This window comes from Grammomys surdaster, unplaced genomic scaffold (genome assembly GCF_004785775.1).
Source record: "Grammomys surdaster isolate TR1022 unplaced genomic scaffold, NIH_TR_1.0 242, whole genome shotgun sequence".
Classification (NCBI taxonomy): domain Eukaryota; kingdom Metazoa; phylum Chordata; class Mammalia; order Rodentia; family Muridae; genus Grammomys; species Grammomys surdaster.
In genome coordinates, this window is record NW_021604687.1 from 5343319 (window position 1) to 5355717 (window position 12399).

The 12399-nt window shown below is 51.9% G+C and overlaps 2 protein-coding genes across 4 annotated transcripts; one reads left to right on the forward strand and one right to left on the reverse strand.

The window, feature by feature from the left end:
- The first annotated feature begins 1905 nt into the window (after positions 1-1905).
- Asic3 (acid sensing ion channel subunit 3) lies at positions 1906-6270 on the forward strand. 3 transcript variants are annotated; one of them, XM_028774756.1, is made up of 11 exons: positions 2180-2716; positions 3864-4014; positions 4253-4380; positions 4543-4738; positions 4827-4883; positions 4982-5129; positions 5400-5491; positions 5571-5650; positions 5742-5813; positions 5932-5990; positions 6105-6270. In XM_028774756.1, exons 1-11 carry the CDS (start codon positions 2180-2182, stop codon positions 6181-6183), a joined length of 1599 nt encoding a protein of 532 aa, XP_028630589.1. In that variant the 3' UTR covers positions 6184-6270. The 3 variants fall into 3 exon arrangements, with proteins under 3 accessions (XP_028630591.1, XP_028630589.1, XP_028630590.1); XM_028774758.1 differs by lacking the exon at positions 4982-5129 and having other exon boundaries at positions 1906-2716; XM_028774757.1 differs by lacking the exon at positions 5932-5990 and having other exon boundaries at positions 6105-6262.
- A 391-nt stretch (positions 6271-6661) lies between these two features.
- Cdk5 (cyclin dependent kinase 5) lies at positions 6662-12341 on the reverse strand. The gene is made up of 12 exons (XM_028774759.1): positions 12211-12341; positions 11549-11637; positions 11404-11471; positions 11240-11300; positions 11086-11142; positions 9430-9525; positions 9205-9279; positions 8952-9048; positions 8705-8774; positions 8211-8271; positions 8046-8126; positions 6662-7891 (listed from the first exon to the last, which is right to left on the reverse strand). The coding sequence occupies exons 1-12, from the start codon at positions 12245-12247 to the stop codon at positions 7805-7807; spliced, it is 879 nt and encodes a 292-aa protein (XP_028630592.1). The 5' UTR covers positions 12248-12341; the 3' UTR covers positions 6662-7804.
- Positions 12342-12399: the final 58 nt, after the last annotated feature.

Sequence of the window (12399 nt, forward strand, 5' to 3'; positions counted from 1 at the left end):
CCCCAGCCCTGTGGGTATGTTCACCCTGTTACCCTGACCTGGGTTTCCCAGCCCCTTAGTAGAGAGCAGCTTGACTACACTTGCTCTTCAAAGCTTCTTCCAAAAGTTAAGTGGCACATGTTGGGATCACGCCCTTAAAAACCACAGTATAATAGCCCCAGAAAGTGGTCACATCTGTGCCACAAGCCCTTTTAGTCACCTATCCTTACTTGCCTAGCCTGTGCCACTGAGCCTGGGATCATTTCTGAGACTAAGCCCTGAGTGTCTGCTATGTCCGTACAGCCAGAGCCAGCACAGTATGACTTGACTGGTTGGTGGAATTATGTCCCCACCACTCCTGACCAGAAGCCGCCAGGATGAACCTGGCAGTCTCCAGTGCTTTTCAAAGACATGGAGCCAGTGATACTATTGCTCAACAAGTGGAAAACCTAAGGACCCACTTACAAGTCCCCTGAGACTTGTGGATGAGCAACTCCCAAAAGCTATCCTCTGACCTCCATACGTGTTGTGACACATACCCAATAAACAAATAAATAATAAAACAGAAAAAAAGTATGTAAAAAACGATTTGATTATTCTTGAGCATACAAGATTTTGCCCAATTCCTAAATACAAAAGGGTAGATGAGACTTTACCCAATACAGAACATGACAGTGACAGGAACATGACAGTGACAGGAACCAGGCCTTGCAGTCACCTGTGCAGATGTCCTTGAGCTACTGGGCTCTCTTGTCTGGGTCCCTTGTACTCCTCCAAGCCAGCAAGCACTGGAAACACACAAATCCCTCCCCCAAAGCTCTCTCATCCTCCTCTCTGTATTCCTGGAAGTAGCTCCTGGACTCAATCACATGCTGCCTTTGTCCCATGGAGGACAGAGTGCAAGGAGATGACTCTGGCCTGGAGTCCCCTCCAGGCATATTCTCTGATCAAGACTAATAGGAATGCAAAAAGGCATTACTGCTATGGGGTGGGAGTGGGGTATCTGATGACATCTATCAAATTAGTAAGGAAGTGCCCTCCACCCAGAAACTCTGTTTCAGGGAGTTTCTCTATGACATCAATAGCAAAGTTGGTATTGAAAAGCTGGAAACTCCAGTGGTTATCAGGGAAGACAGCACCTCCACATGGACTAGGACGAGTAATGAGGGTGCTTTCCAGGTGCTGGACTCATGATCCCTAGAATATGTTCACTGAGAGAGGAAGATGTAAAGTAACAGCGTACCCCAGATACCTCTGGGGCAGCAGGAGAATCCATGATGATTGTGAAGAATAGCCTCACCAACAGGAGGGCCTGAGAATGAGGTGGGGTCTGGGTGTCTAGGCAGAGAAGGATACTCAGAAGACGGAAAGCCACGGGATATGGAACCTGAAGAGGGCCCTGGTCATGTGGTATCGAGAGGATGCTAGGGGCATAAGAAGAGAAGATTTGCCTGTGCCAAACTTCCCACCACTCTCTAACTTGGTCAGAAGCCAAGTGCACTCTGCAAAAGAACAAATGATGTCAGGTGGGTTCTTGGAAGGGCAGGAGAGGCAAAAGGAGAGAGGGGATAGACTAAGAATCAGCTGCTGACCCTCAGGTCTACATTCAGGGGCTGTGACCAGGAGCCTAAAAGGCCCCGAAGGCTTCCTAAACCCCAATGTATATCTGGGTTTCCTTCAAGCCCTACCATGGACCGCTGTGGTTTCCTCCTGGCGCCTCTGATCTCTGACAGCAACGACTCCCCCCATGCTTCACTAATGGCTCAGCCTGGGGCCCCAGGGACCTTCCCTGCCCCCCCAGACTGCTCTGCTGGCCCCCCAACCCCCCGTCATGCTGAAACCTAATCCTCTGCAGCAGCTTTAGCTCAGTCCTGCTCTGCAGCCCCTGCCTGCCACTACCTCCTGTGCCCTACTTGGTCTTTACTGCAGAGACCCAGCCACACGGAGCCAACACGCACGTTCTGGGGAAGTCAGAGCCAGACCGAAGTTCAACTCATCCAGTCCTATCAGGCGAGTACTTTCACCTCTGTCTTGACTCCTCCCTTCTCTACCTTCTCCTTTTCTCTCCTCCCTATTCCTTGCCGAGCAACTTGAGTCCCATCTCAATCCCCACCACTACCCTGCTAGCCCTACAAAACAGCTTCTGCACTCCTTAGAAGCCCTGTCCCCAATCAACGCCTCCCTGCTCCCTGCTCCAGCCATGAAACCTCCCTCAGGACTGGAGGAGACCCAGCGGCGACAGGCCTCAGACATCCGGGTGTTCGCCAGCAGCTGCACGATGCACGGTCTGGGTCACATCTTTGGCCCTGGAGGACTGACCCTGCGCCGTGGGCTGTGGGCCACAGCTGTGCTCCTGTCGCTGGCGGCCTTCCTCTACCAGGTGGCTGAGCGGGTTCGCTACTATGGGGAGTTCCACCATAAGACCACCCTGGATGAGCGTGAGAGCCACCAGCTTACCTTCCCAGCTGTCACTCTGTGTAATATCAATCCACTGCGCCGCTCACGCCTCACACCCAATGACTTGCACTGGGCTGGAACAGCGCTGCTGGGCCTGGACCCTGCTGAACATGCTGCCTACCTTCGTGCCCTGGGCCAACCCCCTGCACCACCTGGCTTCATGCCCAGTCCGACTTTTGACATGGCACAACTCTACGCCAGAGCTGGCCACTCCCTTGAGGACATGTTGCTGGATTGCCGATACCGTGGCCAGCCCTGTGGGCCTGAGAACTTCACAGTGGTGAGCCAGTTGCCCTAAGACTCCTATTTAGTGATTACAATCTTCAGCCTTGTCAGTAAGGAAACCTTAACACCCCTGCCTGGCTATCCCTTCCTTCCTGCTGGCCATAGGCCCTCCTTCCAAGACATTCTGTCTAGTACAGGAAGCTGCCTTTGGAGGCTATCTCTCGCCATCTCAGTTAGACATCTGTGCACCTGGCTATGCCTCTCAGCGAGGACACCAACCCAAGCAAGCTGCAGGGCCGAGGGACAATCGGTAGAGGTGCTGCTACCCTTGTTCCTAGGGTAGACTGCAGTACCTTGAGACTATCTTGTGGCAGGAGACCCCTGTTTGCCAGGAGAGGACTTACGTTCCTGTCTCCTCTGAATGTTGCCACCCCAAACGAGGGCAAGAATACATCCAGTTATCCCTGTAGAGGTACTACTGTCAGGGCTTTGATAAGAGGCAGAGGGGTTGCACCGAGGCAGGAGGCTTCCCCACTCTACATACCTACATGTGAGGCTAAGGACACTGAGATGTTGGCTTTCGAGTTCCTTCAAGGAAGGTGGGAGAGGTGGTTTCTTTGCATAAGATCCAGCCTCAAAAAGTCCAAAACATAAAATAAGCATGGTAGTGCACATACTTAATCCGAGAACCTGGAAAACAGAGGCAGGAGGATCCCTGGGAGTTTGAGGCCAGCCTCATCTATGCAACATAACAAATTCTAGGGCTACATAGAGAGACTCTGTCTCAAAAAAAATCTTTTAAGAAAATAAGGACAGGGTGGAAAATCAGCTAAATCTAGACTTCATCACCCAGACTTCCCTAGGTACTTAGGTAACACATCCAGGGGGAAAAAAAAACCCATCCTGCCCAAGATCTACTGAACTTGGACACCTGCCTCCAGAACTGGAAGGATTTGTCACTGCTGTGGTGGTGCATTCCTGTAATCCCAGCACTTGGTATTTGGAACCAGGAGAATCAGGAATTTGAGGGCAGCTCTGCTCCATCAAAAGCACCAGACAAGTCCAGGCTACATAAGAACTTATCTCAATCCTTGCCCCTCCCTCCAAAAACCCAAATGACAAAACAAAAGAGGCTCAAGGGGTGGTGTGGTCCCATTCCCCAGGGCTTGTTTGAGAGAGGGACTCTCCCTTTCTGCCCCCAGATCTTCACTCGAATGGGGCAGTGCTACACCTTCAACTCTGGTGCCCACGGGGCAGAACTACTCACCACTCCAAAGGGTGGTGCTGGCAACGGATTGGAGATTATGCTGGATGTACAGCAAGAGGAGTATCTGCCCATCTGGAAGGACATGGGTGAGGGGCACAAGGTCATTTGCCTGTGAGGAGGGATAAGGGTGGAGGCATGCCTGAGGCTGGGAAATCATAAAGACCATGGGAGGGAGAGGAGGTAGGTGTGTAAGGAGAAGTCCCAAAGCATGTTGTTTTGTGAGAAGAGGCAGGGCTGGCTCTTTCAAATCTTGAGGAGAGGGACTGCTAAGGGAGTCTCTCCTGGGAATGGAGTGTCTGGGGCCTCAAAGGCCCCTCCCTGCAGAAGAGACTCCGTTTGAGGTGGGGATCCGAGTGCAGATCCACAGCCAGGAGGAGCCCCCTGCCATTGACCAGCTGGGCTTCGGGGCAGCCCCAGGTCACCAGACTTTTGTGTCCTGCCAGCAGCAGCAAGTATGTTGGTTCAACTGCCTGTGCCTCCCACCCTCCCCAAGCTCCTACCCTCCCTAGAAGATCCTCAGACCCCAAGTCACAGTGCCTCAACCTGACTCTGGGGGCCTCACCTCCACAGCCTCTAATTGCCACACAGCCTTCATAACTTTGTACCTCCAACAGCTGAGTTTCCTGCCACCACCCTGGGGTGACTGCAATACTGCATCTGTGGATCCCGACTTTGATCCAGAGCCCTCTGATCCCCTGGGTTCCCTTAGCCCCAGCCCCAGCCCTCCTTATAGTTTAATAGGGTGCCGCCTGGCCTGTGAGTCCCGCTATGTGGCTCGGAAGTGTGGATGTCGAATGATGCATATGCCTGGTAAGGGACTGGGTTCTGTTGTGAGTAGGGAATGGGGATATCCTAGGGGGCGCTCTCAAGCTCCCGGATCGGTCTCTTCCTATCCTAGGAAACTCCCCAGTGTGCAGCCCCCAGCAGTACAAGGACTGTGCCAGCCCGGCTCTAGGTAAGGCACATCTCTTCAGTCTCCCTGTCCCCATCCACTCAGTCGTTGATCACAACCCTCTGTCCAAGTGCTCCTGATCCTTGCTTTGTGGCCTGCAGACGCTATGCTTCGAAAGGACACGTGTGTCTGTCCCAACCCTTGCGCTACTACACGGTATGCCAAGGAGCTCTCCATGGTACGGATTCCCAGCCGCGCTTCAGCTCGCTATCTGGCCCGGAAATACAACCGTAGCGAGACTTACATCACGTGAGCAAGGGACACAGTAGCAAGGCTGGAAGCACTGAACCCGAGTCACGGGGGCTCCTAGAATGGAACTGGACCGAAACTCTTTTGCACACAGCCCAGGCTGGATTCATCTCTACATAACGGGTTCTGGGACTGGGCAAACTGCTTAAACTTTCTGACTTGGGGGATGGGAACAACCCAAGGTTCTTGAAAGGGGCCAGAGTGCCCATACCTAATTCCAGCCGGCACAAGGTGGTGTCCAGCAAACAGTTCGCACTTCTTTTCCTTCAGGGAGAATGTACTGGTTTTGGATATTTTCTTTGAGGCCCTCAACTATGAGGCAGTGGAACAAAAGGCGGCCTATGAAGTGTCAGAGCTGCTGGGTGTGTATGGAGTGCCTGGGGTCTGCAGAGGTACCAACAGGGTAGGTGATCACGAACTGACAGCACTCTGCCTCCACAGGAGACATTGGGGGACAGATGGGACTGTTTATTGGAGCCAGCCTGCTTACCATCCTCGAGATCCTCGACTACCTCTGTGAGGTGGGATAGAACCCCAGACATCACGGGGAAGAATTAGGTCACCAGTGTCTAAGAAGATGGATGTTGCCTTACTCCTGCCACTTGTCCCCAGGTTTTTCAAGACAGAGTCCTGGGGTACTTTTGGAACAGAAGGAACTCTCAAAGGCGCTCTAGCAACACTCTGGTATCACCCCCTTTCACCTCCCCCACTCCTAACATTGTAAGCCTCACCCCAAACCTTAAGCATGTGGTCCAGGAGCTGTAGGTGCAGCAATTTTAACTGACTTTCCCTCTTCCCACAGCTCCAGGAAGAGCTCAATGGCCATCGAGCGCATGTTCCCCATCTCACCCTAGGCCCCAGGTAATATGAAATATTCTCCATTAGGGGGACAGGACAGGTTGAAAGGAGGAAGTTCAGGCCCAGGACAGACTAGAAGGAGGGGTCCTGCCCCAGTGCTGTGGCTTGTCCCACCAGGCCTCCTACTGCTCCCTGTGCTGTCACCAAGACACTCTCTGCCTCCCACCGTACCTGTTACCTCGTCACAAGGCTCTAGACCTGCTTGGTTGCACCATGACATCTTGGACATGTCCAGCTTGTACATCTTTGCTGTCTTCACCCTAATAAAGCTCTAGTACATGTGTCTCGGGTGTCTGCCTTACAGCAGAGTCAATGACAGTCCCCAGCCTCATCCATTTTCCCACTGGGGCCAGGGCCCCAGTTATACTTAACAACTCTCTTGAGGTGGGAGTGGGAGTAATTTGAAGACGAGATCAGTCAGGCGCAGTGTTAATGAACTTCTCAAACCCATTTCCTTTTAACTTTGTTTTTCTTAAGTAATGGGGACTATACCTTGAGTCTGGAGGACTCCCGCTACACTGTGTGAGTATTTCCCCATGGAAGTGAGACCCCCATCACTTCTGTTCTGAGGCAGGGTCTCATATACTTCTGGCTGGGGGTGTACTTTGCAGCCAAGAATGATGTTGAACTCCTAACCTCCCCAATGTTGAGATTATAGGCATATACCACCATGGTTGGCTTCCCAGCCCTTTTTATATCTTGTTTATTTAGAAACAGAGTCTCACTGGGTTGTCCAGATTACCTTGAACTCACTCTGAAGCCCACATTGGCCTTGTAGTTCTTCTGCCTCAGGCTCCTTGGTAGTTTGGAATACAGGCCTGTACTCCTACCAATGTCTAAGAAGGTAGTCTCTCCATGCCCAGAGCTTAGGTGATGGCCCACAGTGGGCATGGTCATGTAGGTATTCACTGCACCAACAGTGGAGAGCTGGAACGAGGTTCTAACTAGCTCAGCGAGATGGTGGAAGTGGTAGGGTTACACAAGGAACTAGTCCATGTGCAAGAACACAGATTGGTGGCCTGCCTTCAAAGGTTCTTTCCTTTTCAACCTCTCCACAGGAGCTGACAGCCTGCTGAGACAGTGGGCCTGAGAGACACCCCCCTTCCCCTTCCTGTCAAGGGGGAACCCCTGGAACTCTGCCTCAGCTCATTTCCTACTCTCACTGTACCCTAAGCTCTGGAAAAGTGGCAAACGGGAACTGGGAAGGGCTGTACTTATGGAAGAGACCCACACAGCTCTGGGTCTCTCCTGCCCCAGCTGACAACTCCAAGTATAAGAAAACAGATGTGGAAGGTTCTATACAGGATGCAGAGACAAGAGAGGCCTGGCCCATTCTCCCATTCTGGCAAAGGCTCAGCTCTGCCCTCAGGCCAGCGGCATCCCACCTCACAACTGTATCTGGCTCTTCTAGGCAGAGAGGAAAAGTGTGCAGGAGTATATAAGCTGAGTGTGGAGAGAGGACTGCCATGACACAATCAAAAGAACAGGGACCATAGCCTCCTGTCTCTGATCTCAGGATATGTAAAGAGACAGAGCAGACATGAGCAGCTCGTTGCACAAGCTGTGGGCCAAATCACAGAGCAAGGATCCCCAGTTACCCTTCAGAGCCACCCCACCATCATATCATCAGACTGTGGGAAAGGAGCCAATTTATGAAATTAAATAAAGTCCATGGAGGGAGTGAAAACCGAGGGCCAGGGTAACTCTACCCCGGCTGGGCCCAGCACAGCTGGTGCTCAGGATCCCACTCTCCCACCCTCCTGGGAGGGAGGCTTAAATAGGCCAGGCCCCAGCCTGGCCACCAGGGGTCAGAGAGCCTACGGGGGACAGAAGTCAGAGAAGTAGGGGTGCTGCAAGGCTTCCTCTGCTGAGATGCGCTGCACAGGGTTACACTTCAATAGGTTCTGCAGGTGGGAAGAAAGGCAGAGGCGGCTCAGACTAGGACAGCCCACCAGCTTTTTGACCCTTGCTTTTTGACAGCTTGCTGGGCAAGCATACAATCCCCAGCTTCTAATCCTGGACAGGCAAATGCCCCCATTTTTACCCCCAGGCACCTACCTGCAACAGGTCTCTCCCTGTGGCATTGAGCTTGGGTACGACGTTCACCAAGGATGTCGTAGCTGGGTACATTGGGTAGGGCTGCAGAGGAGGGCCAGGCAGAGTCAGGCCAGAAGCATGGATCACAGAGTTGGAAAATAAAAGACCTCCCATAGCCAGGCACACCTTATAGTCTGGCAGCTTGGTCATGGCAGGCCATTGTTCCTCAGTCGGTGTCCCTAGCAGTGTGTCCATGTGGTCAAGGGTCACTTGTGGGAAGGGTTCAGGGACCAGTGGGGGAATTCCTCACTCTACCTGCCTTTCTCTTATACCACCATGCTCTATCCCCGAGCCCAGCCTGAAGGGGAACCCTATTTTTATGGTATTTACTATGGTATAGGAAAATCTAAACCCTGATGCTTGTGGTCCAAACAGACAAGTCATTTTTCTCTAAGAACCCTCTTCCTTCCTCCTCTAAGGCTTACTGAAACAACTTCTAATGGCTCTATCAGGAGTGCCATCCTTACCAACTGGCCACATTTCTCAACAGTGACTCCATCCATGCAAGGACAATGTGAAGGGCAGGCAACGGCTAACTCTCACCCCTGTTCTAGGGTCTATGCCCACCTCCTTTCTACAAAGAGGTGAAGGAGCATAGGCTAAGGGCACTGGGAGGATATCGAAAGATCCTCTTCAGCTGGTCATCCACATCATTGCCGGGGAAGAGAGGTCGCCCTGCATTAGCCAGCTCTGCAGAAAAAAACAGGGATAAAACAGTACATGAAGGACCCATCATTCTGAGGTGCCCCTGCGCCTTCCAGCCCCAACCCCAAGAGCTCCCTCTCCCTTCTTTCACAAGATCCTCTAGACCCTATTTGTTACCCCAACTGGGAAAGAGAGTACCTCTGCAGGACCCCAATGTGTCACCTGCAAAGATGCAGCCGGCTGACCACATGTCGATGGACGTGGAGTACAGCTTGGCCCCAAAGAGGACATCCGGTGGGCGGTACCACAGCGTGACCACCTGGAGAAGACCCCACCCACAGGGACCCCCCCTCCCACTTAGAGAGCTGGAAGGAGGTCCAGGAGGAGGCTCAGAGAGCAGAGGAAACAATGTGGTGTAGAGAAGCCACTGGGGAACTCCCTCCCTTCAACCTCATATACCACTTCCCAGGCTCACCTCAGCAGAGTAGCAGCGGACTGGGATACCAAACGCTCGGGCCAGGCCAAAATCAGCCAATTTCAACTCCCCATTCTGAGGGGAGATAACACAAAGGGAACATGGAGAGGGACTTTTAAACGGTTCAGGTAGGCTCCAGCTTCCTTCTCTCCATCCTGCTCCCTCAGTGCTCCCCATCCCTGGATCCAGTTTCTTAATTCTCGATCCCTGTTCCCAGAGCAATACCCTGTTTATGAGCAGGTTCTGGGGCTTCAGGTCCCTATGCAGCACGTTGCGGCTGTGACAGAATCCCAGGCCTTTCAGCAGCTGGAAGAGGAATGACTGGGGAGAGGTAAAGAAGAGAAAGTCAGACCCGCTGTAGCCTATAGCCCATGTGACTTGCTCAAGTGGAGAAGCCCACTTTGTGTGTGTGTGCGTGTCTGTGTGTGTACATAAGCATAAAGAAAGGGTAGGATCCCCTGGAACTGGAGTTACAGGCAATTGTGAGTCATCCAATGTGAATTCTGGGAACAGAGTCCTCTGCAACAGCAGCACCAAATGTTCTGCAAAAGCAGTTATTGTTTTGCTTTGGTTTTTTTGAGACAGAGTTTCTCTGTGTAGACCTGGCTGTCCTGGAACTCACTCTGTAGACCAGGCTGTCCTTGACCTCAGAGATGCACCTGCCACTCGCTGCCTCCTGAGTGCTGGGGTTAAAGACATGCAGTACCACGCCCAGCTTGGCAAATGTTCTTAACAACTGAGTTATCTTTTCAGCCTCCCATCTAGTTACTTTGAGAACCTGCTTTGCAGGCACTGGTGGGGAGGGAGGGGCTGGGGGGAGGTCAACAGTAACCAAGCTGCCCTTGTTTCTCACAGCTTTCTGGTGGACCTTCCTATATTCCCAGTCCAAGCTGGTCTCCCCTACGTAGCTGCAATTGGGTACACACACCATAAGTATCAGCACAAATACAAAGCTATAGTATTACTCAGGACCCACTTCTCCTGGAACTTGGACCAAGGCACTTGGTCTTGGGCCTAAAATAGTGACTGGTACACAGCAAAACCTTCAGCAAATAATATTTATTTGGTTGAGCTCTCTCTCTCTAAGATTTATTTTTAAATTATGTATGTATGTATGTATGTATGTATGCATGCACGCACGCACGTTTGTGTCTAGGGGAAAAAGGTGAGCCCATGAGTGCAGGTGCCCTTGGAGGCCAAAAGTAGGTACTGGAGTTACGGGTGGTTGTGAGCTACCTTTGATGGGTGCTGGGAACTGAACTCACATACATCATCGGCAAGAATAATATGTGTTAACTGCTGAACCATCTGTCCAATCCCTTTTGTTTTGATTTTGCTTTGATGTTTGAGAAGAGGTCCTGCTTTGTATCTCAGGCTGGTCGTAAACTTGAGATTGCCCTGCTTCAGCCTTCCAAGTGCTAAAGTTAGAAGTACGCCTGGTATTTGTTGAATCCAGGTGATAGTCTCTGTTGTACCTCACCTCTGGAGCACAAATGACCTCACAGAAATCAGATACTGTCTGTGCAAGTCACAGGCAACCACATAAAAACATTCACCAAGCCGGGCGGTGGTGGCGCACGCCTTTAATCCCAGCACTTGGGAGGCAGAGGCAGGCGGATTTCTGAGTTCGAGGCCAGCCTGGTCTACAGAGTGAGTTCTAGGACAGCCAGGGCTGCACAGAGAAACCCTGTCTCAAAAAAAAAAAAAAAAAACAACAACAACAACAACAACAAACATTCACCAAGACAAGTAGTCCTTGGTGGGCAGAAGCAGGGTCCCCCTGGCACTCCAGGCCCCCAACCTGGCTGGCAGTCCAAGAGTGCCAATACTTTATATGGGCACACCTAGGAGCCACAAATCCCTAGATATCCTTCCCCTCACCTTTACAATCTCAGGGTCCAGATCACCATTGCAGCTGTCAAAATATTTCTTTAGATCCTAAATCGAGGTGGCAGTGAGAAAAAGAGGACAGAGGTCAACCTTAGTCTGGACTCCTATATCCTCCATGATTAGTATCCCCCCAAACCCCTTTCACCTGATCACAGAACTCAAAAACCAATGTCAGCTTCTTGTCACTATGCAGGACATCATGAAGCCTAGGGAAAATGAAAGGCTTAGCCAGATCCTCAAGTTGGTCTCTAACATCCCAATACCAATCGAGGCTAATGAGGAGGTTCTACCTTCTTCAACAGACCTTACCTGACAATGTTTTTGTGCTTCAGTTCTTTGAGTAGACAGATCTCCCGGAGGGCTGAACTTGGCACACCCTACAACATGCAAGGGGGTAGTAGTCACACACAACCCAAGACAGGCTTTAGACCCCCCTCTCATGCCTTAGGCCTACCTCATCGTCATCATCCAACCTGACACGCTTCAGAGCCACAATCTCATGAGTTTCCCGGTTTTTGGCCTTGAACACAGTTCCATAGGTGCCTAGGGGAAGGTCGGGAGTGAGGGAGAGGATCTTTCTCAATATCTTAGTGTGTAAAGGCAAGTTTTCAGGGCAAAGGCCAGATGTGGAGTTTTGTGAGTGGGAATGCCAAGGAGAAGGTGCCTAAAAAAGCTCAAGGTTTCAGCTGCAGGGAGAATCTGCCATAGGCTCCAGGATTGGGGGGGGGGGGTGTCAGGAAGTATGGAGGAGTCACCTAGGAGAGGAAAGAAGGCCTGCAAAAATATTAAGATTGGAGGTTCTGCAATAAACTGAAGCAGGGATTCCAGGTGAGGTTTGCAAGTGATGCTGAGGCTAGGGACGAGAAATGCAGGAAGTGCCGCGGTTTGGAAGGCTGCTTGTCCACAGAGACTGCTAAGGCTAAGAGCAAGAGTTTGCCGCAGATGCTAACACAGGGTGAAGGGTTGGTTTCTGCACTGGGTGTTGGGCTCAGCGGCCAGGGCTTTTGGCCAGTGCTAAGGTCGGAGCCTGCAAGTATAGCTGACGGTAAGGGAGCTGGGACTGCAAGTAGGGTCTTCAGAAAAAGACCTTGCAGGAACATCTCGTGGTTCCATTACCTTCCCCAATCTTCTCCAGTTTCTCGTATTTCTGCATCGCAGCGGCCGCGGGGACCCCTGCGGGCCCTCGGTTCTAAGACTCCCGGCCCCGGCGTTGCAGAGGAGGTGGGACCCACAGCTCCAGCCCCGCCCACCCGCTCACCACGCACTGGCATCTGGGACTCGTAGTCCCGGGGCGGCCATGTTTCC